The 14,600-nt window shown below is 59.9% G+C and overlaps 1 protein-coding gene across 2 annotated transcripts in view; it reads left to right on the forward strand.

Annotated features, from left to right (window-relative positions):
• Nucleotides 1–12,644, forward strand: part of ADGRD1 (adhesion G protein-coupled receptor D1) — a 102,582-nt gene extending 89,938 nt beyond the window's left edge. For both annotated transcript variants that reach the window (XM_079152483.1, XM_079152484.1), the window contains 6 exons: nt 84–150; nt 5,995–6,086; nt 9,402–9,528; nt 10,553–10,594; nt 10,883–10,969; nt 11,672–12,644. In XM_079152483.1, coding sequence (XP_079008609.1) covers nt 84–150; nt 5,995–6,086; nt 9,402–9,528; nt 10,553–10,594; nt 10,883–10,969; nt 11,672–11,767 — 511 coding nt within the window. In that variant the 3' untranslated portion in view covers nt 11,768–12,644. The remainder of the gene's footprint in view (nt 1–83; nt 151–5,994; nt 6,087–9,401; nt 9,529–10,552; nt 10,595–10,882; nt 10,970–11,671) is intronic.
• Nucleotides 12,645–14,600: the final 1,956 nt, after the last annotated feature.

A 14,600-nucleotide genomic window follows, 5' to 3' on the forward strand; every position in this document is an offset into this window, starting at 1 on the left:
CTGTGGCCAAGAGCCACAGGGATGAGGTACATGGCAGGGCGGTGGCCCAGCTGCTGAAGTAACTGCTCTGCTTCCCTCCATAGCTGCTGGCTGTCCCTGGGGAGTGGTGCTATCTGGGCCTTCGTGGCCCCTGCCCTGCTGGTCATTGTGGTAGGTTCCCACGCAAGGGTTCAGAGCTGGGCTGTGGTGGGAGCAGGGGCTGTGGATGGGCTCCCCGAGGACACATCCCAAGGGCACAGCATCTCTGTCCCCCACCTCTCCCTGGGAAGGCCCTGGGTTCCCCAGCAGGCTGCCCAGGCCTTAGAGTGAGCCACAGCTCTGCACTGCACTCGGAGAGCCCAGCATCCCAAGGCTGTGGGGTGCTCCAGCAGCAAGCCCACAGAGAGTGTTGTGACAATCGATGGGGGGTGCCTGTGCTGCTGTTCTGAATTCCCCCAAGAGGCTTGGGATTGAGTGGCATCCTTTCTGAGGGTCCAGCTTGGATCTCACCCACCATGGACTCCTCACTGAGGTGGAGAGGTATGATTGGTCAGCCCTTACCAAAGCCAGAAGAGGGGACTGTAAGGCGAGTGTGCAGTGCTCTGTGTGGGCACTCTAAGGTGAGTGTGCAGTGCTCTGTGTGGGCACTCTAAGGTGAGTGTGCAGTGCTCTGTGTGGGCACTCTAAGGCAAGTGTGCAGTGCTCTGTGTGGGCACTCTAAGGTGAGTGTGCAGTGCTCTATGTGGGCACTCTAATGTGATGTGCAGTGCTGTGTGTGGGCACTCTAAGGCGAGAGTGCAGTGCTGTGTGTGGGCACTCTAAGGCGAGTATGCAGTGCTCTGTGTGGGCACTCTAAGGCGAGTGTGCAGTACTCTGTGTGGGCACTCTAAGGCGAGGGTGCAGTGCTGTGTGTGGGCACTCTAAGGTGAGTGTGCAGTGCTCTGTGTGTGCACTCTAAGGCGAGTGTGCAGTGCTGTGTGTGCGCACTCTAAGGCAAGTGTGCAGTACTCTCTGTGGGCTCTCTAAGGTGAGTGTGCAGTGCTGTGTGTGGGCACTCTAAGGTGAGTGTGCAGTGCTGTGTGTGGGCACTCTAAGGTGATGTGCAGTGCTGTGTGTGGGCACTCTAAGGCGAGGGTGCAGTGCTGTGTGTGGGCACTCTAAGGCGAGTGTGCAGTGCTCTGTGTGGGCACTCTAAGGCGAGGGTGCAGTGCTCTGTGTGGGCACTCGAAGGCGAGTGTGCAGTGCTCTGTGTGGGCACTCGAAGGCGAGGGTGCAGTGCTCTGTGTGGGCACTCTAAGGTGAGTGTGCAGTGCTGTGTGTGGGCACTCTAAGGCGAGTGTGCAGTGCTCTATGTGGGTACTCTAAGGTGAGTGTGCAGTGCTGTGTGTGGGCACTCTAAGGTGAGTGTGCAGTGCTGTGTGTGGGCACTCTAAGGTGATGTGCAGTGCTGTGTGTGGGCACTCGAAGGCGAGGGTGCAGTGCTCTGTGTGGGCACTCGAAGGCGAGGGTGCAGTGCTCTGTGTGGGCACTCTAAGGTGAGTGTGCAGTGCTGTGTGTGGGCACTCTAAGGCGAGTGTGCAGTGCTCTATGTGGGTACTCTAAGGTGAGTGTGCAGTGCTGTGTGTGGGCACTCTCCCGCAAGTGTGTAATGGAAGTGAGGATGGGTTTATGCTGCTGGTGAGAGAGGTTCCCTAGCGAGCCCAGGCATGGGGCATGTGTGCTTCAATGTCTGTGTCTGTGTGCATGATTTAGAATAACACTGCTTTGGAAAGCAGTGCACTCGGGTTGGGACATAAGGCCTCCTGTGTCCTGGTGAGTTTCATCCTGAAGGAGCCAGGAGCTGGGGACAAGAAAGGGTCATCGTGGGCCTGCTGTGCCTCATGTCAAGGGGAAGAGGGCACAGCTGAGCCCTGGCAGTGACATTGGCCACCATCTCACTGCCAGACACAAGGCAGCTACCCCAACATGAATGGGAGGAAGGAGAATGGGTTCTCCCTGGGCAGTTCAGTGACGTGACTCGAGAGCAGGCATACCTGTGGGCCAGCAGCTCCTGGTGTTTGCTCAGGCTTCGTGACAAAGTGCCCCTACCAGGGCTTAAATTGGTGAAATACTTTCACTGTTTTGGAAGCCAAGTCCAAGGTCGATGTCCTAGTGGGTTGCTTCTCTGGAGGCCTCTGTCCTTGACCTGTTGATGACCACAGAAGAGATCTAGACATCTTCTCCCTGAGTCCTCACTAAACATCCCATGTGGAACCACTAGCCCTATTTGAGTAGGGCCCACCCTGATGACCTCATTTTAAAGAGCCCACCTCCAAATGCAGTTACTTTCTGAGGTCCTGGAGACTGGGGCTCTAACATATGAACTTTGAGGAGAACACAACTCGGTCCATAGCTCCTGATTCTAATGAAGCCACCACCCTCCATCCCTGAAAGAGCAGGGCCCCTGTGGGTAGCAGGGGCACCTCAGCTGTGCCCCACAGTGGCTTGCTCTGCTGGCACTCAGGAGCAAAGGGTGAGTAGCCCTGTGTCCAGTAAGAGTCTCTTTGACTCAAAATTCTCTCCTCTCCTGAGAAGAGTCCAGGTTGGCTATAGATACAGATTCAGACACAGGCACAGAGACAGACAGTCGGATGCAGGAATATACAGGCACACATACACACTATGTAGATGTGTGGGTGTAGACACAGTTACTGATGTGGGTACAGATCAAGATGGTGGCTATAGATGGAGATACGTAGAGACGGCTACAGACACAGACACAGATGTAGACAGCAGAGACACACGGAGACAGGCAGGGTTACAGTTGCAGATGCACAGACGCGAGCTAGAACACAGATACAGCTACAAACACAGGAGCTTACTATTGTGGACATTGCATGTGTGTGTGTGCATGTGTATGCATGTGTGTGCACGTGTATGCATGTGTGCATGTGTGTGCATGTGTCTCTGTGTGTGTGCGTGTGTGCGTGTGCACGTGTGTGCATGTGTCTGTGTGTGTGTGTGCTTGAGTGCATGCATGTGTGACCTATTCCTGATGAAATGCTGGTGCACATCCCAGTGGTTTTTCACAAGCTCAAGCTCCCGGGTGACCCCCAGCCCGGCAGAGAAACGGCCAGACCCCATCTGGAGGCCCTGCTGCTGATCATCCCTGGTGATCTCCGCCTGCTCTTCTCGGGTGTGCCCAAGGGTGCATCTCCTTTAGTTCTTCTGGAAGGTGGCTGTGAATTGTCTTAATGTCTGCATTAGCAGCGCGTCATGCTCTGAAGTGTTCCAGCTGAGAAGTGCTCCTGGTGACCACATTGCATGTCCTTGCTCCCAGGCCTTCTAGTTTCCAGCAGGGCATGTCAACTGCAGGCCAGGCACGGGCTGCAGCAAGCAGCTGGAGTGAAGGGCCAGACCTGCTGTGGTCCAGGTTCCCAGGGGACACCAGACTCATGTCCCTGCAGCCGCTGGCTCCCCTTGACTGTATGGTGGCGGAATCAGAGGCCCCGGGGAAGTCCTGAGGTGGGGCTGTCATGATATAGTGAGGGGGACCTGTGCCTGCTGATGAAGCCTGACAGGCTGTCAGAGAGAGGAGCAGAAATCAGATCTGACCCAGCCTTTGCAGAAGTGGGAAGCTGGCCGAACAGCTGATGGCTGCAGCCTCTTCGCGTGGGGTGTGAGGCTCGGTCTTGTGCAGCCCATGAACAGCACGAGGCCCAGGGCTTGGGCCTGCGGCATCTTCATGTTAGCCACATACCAGGCCACAAGTTCCTCATCTTTGGTGGCCCTATCTCAGAACACCGGGAATGGCTGTGTGCACATCCCTCAGCTTCAACCTGAGAGGGCTGCGGCAGAGTCGTGTTTAGGAGTCCAGAGTAGCAGTGAGACCCTGAGCCCTTCTCTGGTGCACCCCTGGGGTCTCTGTAGGTAAGGACCGACGTGCCTGTTATTCACAGGGAGTGGACAGCCTCTGGCTGTAGGCTCACCGAGTCACACCAAGTCCACAGTGTGGACGTGCACAGGAGCCCAAACCTGCTGGGTGTATTCAGGTTGTCCCAATCTTTATGAATACAAATAAGGCCCCAGCCTTTGCCGGTGAGTGTGATGTCAGGGGATGAATGCCTGAAGTGGCCCGGGCAGGCTTCCAGGATGGCAGTGAGGACTCTGCAAAATCCCCCCACATAAGGAAACTGCTGGAAGAGTTATTTTGGGAAAAGAAAAAAAAAAAAAAAAAAAAAAAGAATTCTAGAAATGAACCAAAGCCATACGAACTGAAAAGCATTTTTCCTTCAAGAAAAACTGAATCTCAGGACGGCAGGCTGAGGCATTCTGACGGGGGCGGCTCCCTTTCCCTCCTCCCTCCATCACATGGTGTCCAGTCTGGAGGCACTGTGGGCTTCCCGAGCGTGGACATGGACCCACCACCTGCAGAAGACTGTGGTGCTCTGGCTTCAAGGCCAGGGCCATCTGGAGCTAGAACCCTGCTGCCCTCACTTGGCTATGTCCCAGTTGAATGGGCTGAAACTGCCCTGAGAGCAGCCTGTGTCCCATGCTGCCCCTCCATGACCAGCTGTAGGTGGCTTTCTTGTCATCATAAGAGCCAGCCAGTGGGGAGGCGGCTGGGCAGCCGTGTTGCCGGAACGCTCTTTGTGCCATTCTGGGTGGTTACGTGCTGGGTCCCTCCATCTCCCCGACTGTGGGAGACTTCTGTGCTCATTCTGCAGATGAGAAGATCAGGGAATAGGGGTGCGACTGTGGGAGGCTGAGCTGGGGAGAGCTGAGCCGCCCACACTGAGGTGGCCCAGGAAGACAGGGTGCCTGGCAGAAGGACACTGTTAAGCCTTTGTCTACTTCCTGCCGTGAGATAAACAAGAGTTGCTGTATGGGACAGGGACAGGGTCCTGTTTTCCCTGGGACCCTGCACATACTGGGAATTGTCTCTTGCTGTGAAGAGAGCTCTCAGCCGAGGCTCCTGCTGATTTGTTGGAGCCCGAGGAGGTGGTAGGGACTGGAACGCAAAAGTACTGTGTGCCAAGTTAGAAGGAAAGCGTCCCCAAGGCCCCAGGATGCGCCCAGTGGAGGAGCTTAGAAAGGCCTGGAATGTGGCCACCTGGGCTAGAGATGCGCGGTATCTTATGGCTAGGTCAGGGGTGACCTGACCACAGCCCCCAGGGACTGCTGCTGTGGCCATGCACGGAGGCTGGCACAGGCCAGCAGCCTCCACGTGGGCCAGGGGGGAAGACTGCCAGGTGTCCTTGCCACAGGCAGCAGCGTGCTCCCACAGAGGACTTGGCCTGGAGCTGACCCTCACTCTGTCCATGCTCTCAGGAATGTTCAAAGTTGAGGGGCAGGACCTGGCCACAGGTAGCCCCACCACCCAGCTGTGTGTCCTGTCGCAGACATAAATTGGGGGCCTCCTCCCCCTGCTGTCCCAGCCTGGCCCCTCCTGCTCTGGACCCCAGAGAGCTGCCTGGGTGAGGGGAGAGGTGTGCTGCAGCCTCTGCCAGGGTCAGGAGGGACTCCCTGCAGGTCCAGGGTGCTGGGCAGATGGAGCCCCCACTGCCACGGCTTCCAATCACCACGCAGCCACAGGCCCAGGCTGAGGGGCAGGAAGCGCGGGCCAGGCCCCATGTGGCTAGTCAGGGGGCCTGCTCACCCTCGCGGGTCAGTTGGCACCGTGACGGGTTACTCGCTTACCTCGTGGAAGCGAGGTTCTGAGGACGTTGGTCCATCGCTGGGTCTCAGGTCTGGGCAGGTAGGAGGCGAGTGGGAGCTTGGGTCCATGCCGAAGGCCACACTCACCCGTCCACCCTGTGCTCTAGATTCTGGAGCCTGTCTCTACCCTCTTTGGATGCTCCCGAGCTCACCTGGGCAGGTCCACATGTTGTCTGCTGGGGAACGCCCAGAGGCTTGGGTCACACCTGTCCCAGTGACAGAGCCTTCTTGCCTGGGAGAGCTGGCTGCGGGCTGGACGCTGAGGCCCCGTGCGTGCTGCAGCTGGCTCACGTCCCTCCTGGCACTCCTCCCACACAGGTCAACCTTGGCATCCTCGTTGCTGTGACCAGGGTCATCTCCCAGATCAGTGCCGACAGCTACAAAATACACGGGGACCCCAGTGCCTCCAAGTAAGTTGACCGGGCTGCCCACAGGCTGCAGGGGGACAGCCACACTGCTGCCATGGCATTCACCCAAGTCCTCACCTTGCTCAGTGTCCTCAGGTCCTGGCCCCTGTCCTCATTCAGGTCCCTGTCCTCGGGCAGGGACCCAAGGCAGGGTCCTAACCCTGGCTGGCAGCCCCCACGTGAACAGAGGGATGGAGTAGATGTTGCCGGGACTGCCCACCAGGGTGAGAGGCAGCTGAGGGGGCGGGGCACTTCTAGACCAGGTGGCCACAGTTTGCTGGACCAGCAAGTCCCTCGGCCTCTGCGCCTGGCTTTCCTCTGTGACCTGTGGATGGCAGCAGGACCCTCCTCATGGTCTGCTGTCGGGAGGAAGAGCTGGCCACCTGGAGCAGGAGCGGCTCCTGGGAGGCTACTGTCCACACCTCGTGCTGCCACCTGGCCTTCTGGCCACATCCCGAGGGCCCTGCTGATGGCAAGTGCCAGAAGGCCCCACGCCAGCTGGCCCAGGGTGTATGGACCTGGGAGGCGGCAAGGTGCAGAGCCAGCTGCCGAGCCAGGGTCTCCAGACCAGCTCCTCCCTGCAGCCTTGCTCCTCCTGCTAGTGTCCCTCCCAGAGTGACTCTGGGCTCCTGGTGGCAGAATGGCTGCAGCAGTTCAATCCAGGGGAAGATCCCTCCCTCCCGCTCTGACGGAGCCTGAGACGCTTCGTTGGGGGCCCTTCACGGGGCTGGCTTCCGCTTTTCACAGATCTGCGTAGACGGATTGCAATTCCAAACTTGGGAAAGGAGCAGAGCGCGTTGATTTACAAGTGAGACCCAGGACCCTGGGTGGGGCGAGGGCCAAGCCCGTGGGCACACCGTGGCAGGCAGCGTGGGAGTGGACACTCGCCGGGGCCTGAGCCCCCATGCCGGGCCGCTGCCCTGGGCCAGCTGTGAGGGGTGGCACGGGGAGGAGAGCCATCCGCTGCCTCCGGCCCCCACGGCCCCTCCCGGCCAGCAGCCCCTGCCCTGCCTACCCACGAGGTGGCGCCAGCAGCCTGGCCACGCTAAGAGCCCCAGGTCGGTGCCTGTCCTAGGGCCCTTCTGCAATGGCTCCACTTTCGGGAGCAAAGGACTGTCCCTGGAGAAGCAGCACGTCTGAGCCTGCTCCTCGTGGCTGCTGGCTCCCACGGTTTCCAGGGTCCAGCCACCCAGCTGGACAGTGCCCGGTGCCTGGTCCTCGGGGACAGGGCTTTACTTTTATTGTGCCAACGTCATGAGAACAGGGCTGCGGCTTCCCTGGGATGGGACGTGTGGGCGAGTCCTTGGATGGTGGGGATCCGCCGCGGGAGCTGTCGGTGCGGGGGTCCCGGGTGGTGATAGGTGCTCGTCAGGTGAGTCCCCTCCCCTTGGGCTGCTGCACCCCGCGGCCCTTCTGCCTGCTGGGCTGTCTGTCCTTCCCTCATGGCCTACTGGTCACCTCCTGAGAGCCCTGAGTCCTGCTGCAGCGCTGCACATTCGGGCTGCAGAGTTGAAAGGGCAGAGTTGGCCTCGAGGGAGCTTGCAGTGTGGACAGGGAGACCAGTACTGTCCCTGTGATGGGAATGAGGGGTAAACTGAGGCACGTGGCAGTTGCTGTGCTGGGCAGCTGTTCCCCATTATTCTCTGGGTTTTTCTCCATGCTGGAATGCAGAAGGTCCCCGCTGTGGAAAGCCCAGCCATCTTGGAGGTCAGGACAGACAGCACTAGTGTATCAAGGGCCCATAGCACGTCAGAAGTGGCTCTGAGCCACACAGACAGGCCACTGACTCACGCAGCCACCTGGTGTGTGCTGAGAGCCAACTCAGCGCCACCTCTGTCCTGGGCTCTGAGACACCATGGGGACTAAGACCCGGGCTCCTGGGACTTTCATTCTGTGGTACCCTGGCGAGGCCAGTGTTGTGGGCCCAGTGTGTGTCCCGCTCTGCTCAGCTCCTTTCTCTGCATGCCTGTGCAGCGGCTGGGACTGGTGCTTGCACCCAGTACCACCACAGGCTGGGTGGGTGGTCGCTCTGAGCACGCCCAGATTACACCTGGCTCCGTGCCAACCTGTGGCACAGTGCTGTGAGCCAGACCAGAGCTGGCCTTGGGGGCCTCTGTGCCCGTGTGGTCTGTGCCTTGACCTCCACCCTCTCCCCCATATGTCACTTCATGGGGAGGGGTCTTCTTTACAGGGCTGCTCTAACTATAGCAGAAAATCCTGTCTTGGGAGATTGCCGCTGGCTCCCAGAACAGAATGTGGGACCTGTTGTGGAAAGGCCACAGACCTGGACAGGTGGAGAGGGCTGAGAGGAAGCAGCCATGACAGGGTCAGATGCTGGCTTGTGCAAGAGCCCTGTGGCCTTCACCCAGAGACTTGCTTTTGTTGGCTGGCCTGAGTCGAATGTTCCTTCCTATACAGGACAGTGGGACAACATGATTGGCTATCTTGGTGAGATTTCAGCCAATGAGGAAAGGGCAGAGTTGAGCCAGGAGGGGTGATCAGGTGCTCTGCCCCTTAGGGAGGGCAGAGTCTGGGAGTAGAAAGCTGCCCGGAGCTACTCCTAAGTCTTGGGCGGGGTGGGGTAAGGGTGGGGTGGGGACGTCTACATACCCTCTGGTTCTGCCAGTGATGAAACCTGTGCCGTCTTGGCCATCGCTGAGGGCTGTGGGGCCTCTGGGGTTAATATACACCCTGCCTCACCTGTGCACGGGGCCTGTGTGCGCCAAGGAGACAGAAATGGGCGTCAGCGGACCCTGTGTGGGAGGGGACGGGTCCACCAGCAGTGCAGTTCAGCAAGCTCTAGTTTAGTGGCTCCTCCAGCCACATCTGGGAACCGTGGCGTGGCCAGGCAGCCCCGTCCCCGTCCCCTCCGAGCACAAGGTCTGTGCCACAGAAGTGCCCGTGGCCACGGACGGAGGAGCCTGGAGAGACGTCGTACCCAAGCTGCTCCTCTCGGTCACGCGCTCTTGGATGTCAGGAGGCGGGGCCTCGTGCTCCCGCCCGCACCTCCAGGCCCCAAAGTCGGGGCTGTGCTGCCGAAGGCCTCCCTGCCGCCTGGTCCCGAATCCCCTCCCTCCTGCCCGGTTTCTCTCCTGCCTTTGCTCACGGCCTGAGGTCAATCCGCCAGGCCTGGAGGGCCACTGGGCCACCAAGGGCGATACTCGGCGCTCTCGCCTGCCCACCAGCTCTTGGGGCACAAGGTCAGGGACACGTTCCTCCTAAGCAGGTGAACAGGTCCTCCCACCCCGCAGGACCTCACCTCCCGAGGCCTGTCCCCAAGGTCCCGCCCACGCCCGCTCCACCGAGGCTCTCTTCCAGGCTGACCGTGAAGGCTGTGGCCGTTCTACTGCCCATCCTGGGGACCTCGTGGGTGTTTGGTGTGCTTGCCGTCAATGACCGGGCCCTGGTCTTCCAGTACACGTTTGCCATACTCAACTCCTTGCAGGTAAAGGCCTCTGGGCCACCAGCTGGTGTGCGGGGAGCAGGGTCCTCCGTCCCTCCACACACCCCTGAGCCGACAGTGTAGGGTGTCCTCAAGGCCTGAGGACAGAGGCGAGTCTGGGCTCTGAGAAGACGGAGCCACAGGGCTGGGACCCCACCCAAGGTGGGGCGCCTGTGCCTCTGCAGCACCTGTGGAGTCATGTCTGGCCCGGAAGGGAAGAGGGTCAGTTTGCGGGCAGCTCCCAGGAGGAGGCTGACAGTGTTATGTCCTCTGTGGGAAGGGAAGGGAGGGGTCCCATCCTCGAAAACGACGTGGGTGCTCAGAGTCTAAGCCCCCAAGCTCGCCTGCAGGTTCACCTCACCACACACAGCCCAGCTCCTCCCGTCCCTGCCGGGCAGCAGCAGCAGCTGGCCTCGGGCTCCTTCCTGCAGCAAGTGTCTAAGCAGTTTTCCTACTGGGCTCCAGGACAGGGTGGCAGGTGGTCCCCCGCCAGCCCACGTGCCCACTGGGGCTCATTCACCTCTGCGGCCTCTCAGTTTCCTCCCGAGAAGCAGGGCCACAGCAGGACCGCCTTAGGTGCCTCTGCACCAAGCGGGCTCTCCTGTGAAGCTCCGCAGCGCGGGCCAGCAGTCCCTAGGTGCCTGGCGACCTCCTTCGCGGGCACTGTTATCGCCCTCCCTGCTCTGTGGGCGAGCACCCAGGCTCAGTTGAGACAGGAGTCTGGAGTCAGGGTGCCAGGGCAAAGTCCAGGATCGTCGCCGTCCCCGAGTCAAGACTTCCTGGGCATCCACCTGTCTCTGCACCTTTGCCAAGCAGGACAGCCCCCGCCGGATTCTGCTACGGCAGTTGCTGGGCTCTAGGCTGGGTCACAGGAGGGGTCTGGGAGCCTCCTCTGGGTGGGGTCATGTGGCAGCAAGTTCCCAGGTGAGGTGTAGTGCCGCTCCGGGGCTTGTGTGAGGGAAGGACCCTGGGAGAGTGTGGGTGAGGGACAGGCAGCGCTGACCCTGCTCCTCCTGCTTCCTTCCAGGGCCTCTTCATCTTCCTCTTTCACTGCCTGCTGAACTCAGAGGTACGTCTGCCCTTCCTCCTGACGACGCGGTGGTCTCCTTCCGAAGGAGCCCAGAGAACGGGACAGTTTGTCCTGCTGGCTGGAGCCTGGACACGCTGCCTGAGCCAGCCAGCTGGTGACCAGCTCACTGATGTTGACACTGGTACCAACTGAGCCTGCCTGTCCATGTCCTGTCCTCCGCCCAGCTGGGCATATGGGAAATGTCTGGGCACTGTTGACGGCCACCTCTGGCTTTGCTTTTCCAGCCTCTGAAGTTGCTCCTAATGGCCTCTCCCTCTTCTCTCCAAGGTGAGAGCCGCCTTCAAGCACAAAACCAAGGTCTGGTCCCTTGCCAGCAGCTCCGCCCGCAGCACAAAGCCCCTCAGCTCAGACCTCGTAAGTGCGTGTGGTCCCTTGCCTTGGGTCCCCTCTCCCTGCTGACCAAGCCTGCTCTGATGGTGGCCCTGTCACCCTCGCTGACCTGGGCTCTTGATCTTATGGTGTTACCTTGCCAGCTTGCCAAGCGGCACGCAGACGCTGCCCACCAGAGATGCCTCTAAGTCCGGAGCCCTCCCATCCTGTCTTCCCGACTCTGCTCTAGGTGCTCTGGGCTGCCCGGAGCAGGTGCTGGGATGGGTTCCTCCCACCTGCTGTGTGGATCCTGGCTGAGGTGCCTCTTTTCTGGATGGCACAGGAGTGGGGGCTGCCCACCCCATCTCCATGCTGCTGCCTCTGCGGCGATGGCTGGCCCTTCTGCCTGTGGTCTGCCCCCCTGTGGAATGCAGACCCTATAAGAGTAAGGAGCCAGCTGCTCCTGTTGGCCACTCAACCCCACGCTGACCACAGGACCTGGTTTCTGGGGCTCCATGGAGAAAGGGCAAACGAAAACAGAGTGAACAGACAGGAGCCGAGGGGCGGACACACCTGGACTGGGTGCTCTTGTTGTTCAGTTCCTCATTTCTCGGGAGAAGAGGGGCCCTGGTGTCTGCCCCTGACAAGTGGGCTCCGCAGCTCCCTGCCTCAAGGTGTCTGTGTTCTGTGGGGTCTGGATTTGCCCTGGGGCCCAGCCCTCACTCTGCAACTGCTTGTGGTCTGCAGATAAATGGGACCAGGCCTGGCACGGGCTCCACCAAGCTCAGCCCCTGGGAAAACAGCAGCCACTCTGTCCCCCGCGTGGACCTGTCTGCTGTGTGAGCAGCAGCAGCTGACGAGTGCCTCCCCAGAGCAGAGCAAAGGAGCACCCTGCCCACCGTGGGACTCTCCCCTTCTGTCTGGACCTGGGATCACAGCCCCCACCTGTGACTCTGCAGAAGAGCACCTGCCAGCTCCTGCAGCCGGACACCCTGGGTGGCATGGCCAGAGACCACATGGCCCTCCTGCCTGGTGCACCTGAGGGCTGGCTGCCCTCTAAGGACACTGCAGGGCATGGTGACTCGCTGGGAAACCCAGATAAGCCTCTCCCATCTCCACGTGCACAGAGCATCAGACCCAGCCAGGCCATGGCACGTGGGGCACAGCTGTAGCTCCAGGAGGAGGTCGCCTCTGCCTCCATGGGGGCTTAGGACCCCCTGCAGGGGAGTCCTGCGGTGTGGCTAAGGTCCCCATGCACCCCGAGGGTCAGCCGAGGTGGCTGTGGAGTGTGGGGAGCAGGTGGGAGTTCCCAGTCTGGCGACTCCACCCACAGCAGCTCGGAGCCAGCCCCAGCCCCAGCCAGGGTGCATGGCCTCCTTCAGGGTTATGCCACCTCACCCCCTGCCACGTAGCCAGTTCTGGGGCCTCCACTCATGCTGGGGACTTGAGAATGGAGTCGCTGACTGTCCCTGGCAGGTGCCTACACTGGTTCTTAACCCTTGTAAAAAGGCACAGTCCAGAGGCCTGGGCTTTGGGCTGTCAGACACCATTGCCCAGGGAGCCCCTCAGCCCACTCCCTGTGGGTTCTTCCTCTCTGGACCCAGGTCAGCCTTCAAACGCCCCTTTCCTGGCAGGAGCCTTCTTTCCGGCCATGGCTCTGACAGAGCCGACTGTCTCCTGTGTCCCTGTCTCTGCCCCAAGGCAAGGATCCATGCTTCTTCCTCCGTCTAAGGAGCAGCCTGGCGCCAGCAGCACAGACACTGGCTCCTGCCCTGCAAGAGCAGCCACGCTGCCTGGAGGCCGTCTGCTCCCGTGGGGGCTGGCGGACCTGACGGTCCTCTGCCCAGCACTAATGGCGGACTCAGACTTGGCCCCTGGGGAGCGGGGCCACGGTGGCAACTCCGTGTGAACACCAAGGACACGTGACTCGGGCCGGGAGCGGCCGCACTGTGGCCCAGGCCTGAGCGTGGCGTGAAGTCCAGCCGAGTCAGACCTGGTTTTGATACTGGAATACTCCACTTTAAACTGTGACCCAGGCGTCCTTAGCCCTCTCCCACGCCCAGGCTCCGCGCTGTCGGTCTTGATGCGGTGCTGTGGACTTCTCCACCTTCGTCTGGAGTCTCCATCTGGAGTCTTGTTTTTGACAACAGATCACTGTTTTTGCCTGGCACTGGGGATCTGTCTGGCGGCCTCGCACACGCTGGGCTAGTGCTCCTCCTGAGCTGCACACAGCTGGCCTGCTCTTGGGGGGCAGGCACCAGTCCCTGACAGGCATGAGTGGTGTGTCAAGGGCCAGCCTCTGTTCTGTCCAGGCCAGTCCCCGGTGCCTCCGCCAGCTGAGCCCATAGTGACCGCACCCTCTGGCTGTGCCATGGCATGAACCCAGGTCACGCAGGCTGAAGCCACCATGAGACCCTGTGTGTGGGGCCACTGCTCAGGCCTCTTGTGAGTTCTGCAACCAGACCAGTGGTGACGCCTGGCCAGACCATGTCCTGCCGTGAGCACCCACGGTGAGAACGCGTCCCTCAGCGCACACTCAGATCGGGTTCCGTGTAGCAGATAGAGCGACGAGCGGTGGCGTCCACGGGGTGCTTGCTCCCTGCTCCTTGCTTCTCGGCTCCCAGCTCTCCGCCATGCTCTGTGCCTGTGAGTCTTTGTTTCCAGGCAGCTTCTGGCCCTCACTTATGGGCTGGGCGCCTTGGCCTCCACCCACCTTGCCATCTGTACTCTGTTTGGTCCACTCAAGACATCGGGAAGCACGGTGTATCTAAAGCAGTTCTAACCCAGGGAAGAGGATGGCTGCCTCTCAGTACTGAAATGTGTTGTGATTTTCATGCAATAAAACCGTCGTGTCCTTAAGTGGAGCGTGGCCTTGGAGATCTGTTGGCAGCGGGGTCTCTGCTACTGGAAGCATAGGGGCGGGATGCCAGCCTGGGGCTCGCTCACCTGCATTCAGCGCCTCTGGGTGCCCAGGGCTCTCACAGCCTCAGTCCAGGGGCCGGGACTGGATGCCCCCAAGCAGCGGATGTGGGAAGGACGCGAGCAGCAGAGGCACCGGCTGTGCCCACGCAGGCCGAGTGCTACGGGGCCATGGCACTGCCCTGTGTTGCTCACCATGCCAGCTCTGCTCTAGGACCCAGCACTCATGGCGTTTCCAGCTGACCACACTGCTCGTCCTGGGCGAGTGGAATGCCCGGTGCTGTTTGCACCAGGTAGTGTCTGGGCTCCTAGTGTGCGTCAGCATTACACACTTGGAGCATGAGTGCAAGATGCTTGTGTAAATAGAGTTATGATGCATATTTATAAGTCACACATGTACTTTAATACGTTTCATGCCGTCGACGATAGTGGACGGGTGATGGATGGATAGACGTTGCTGTTTTCAGTGACTGTGTGCTTGTGGCTTTTCTTCTTATACCTTTTTTTTTTTTTGCATATCAATTCTCCAGGTCAAAATATAAAACGTGAGTTTTTGCATCAGAAGGATTAACCTAACAAACATATATAACCTAATTCCACACTTAACAATAAGCTCCTAATCATATAACTGGACTACTCTATATGAATCGTTCAGTGAGTCTTGAAGCTGCTTTCGTGTTGTTTGCCGACGGGCCCTGGGGTCATTCTCACCGTGGAGGAGACCCTTTCCTCAAAGGTCTTGTCAGCAAAGAGCATC

This window comes from Sciurus vulgaris (genome assembly GCF_902686455.1).
Source record: "Sciurus vulgaris genome assembly, chromosome: 8".
In the NCBI taxonomy this organism is placed as follows: domain Eukaryota; kingdom Metazoa; phylum Chordata; class Mammalia; order Rodentia; family Sciuridae; genus Sciurus; species Sciurus vulgaris.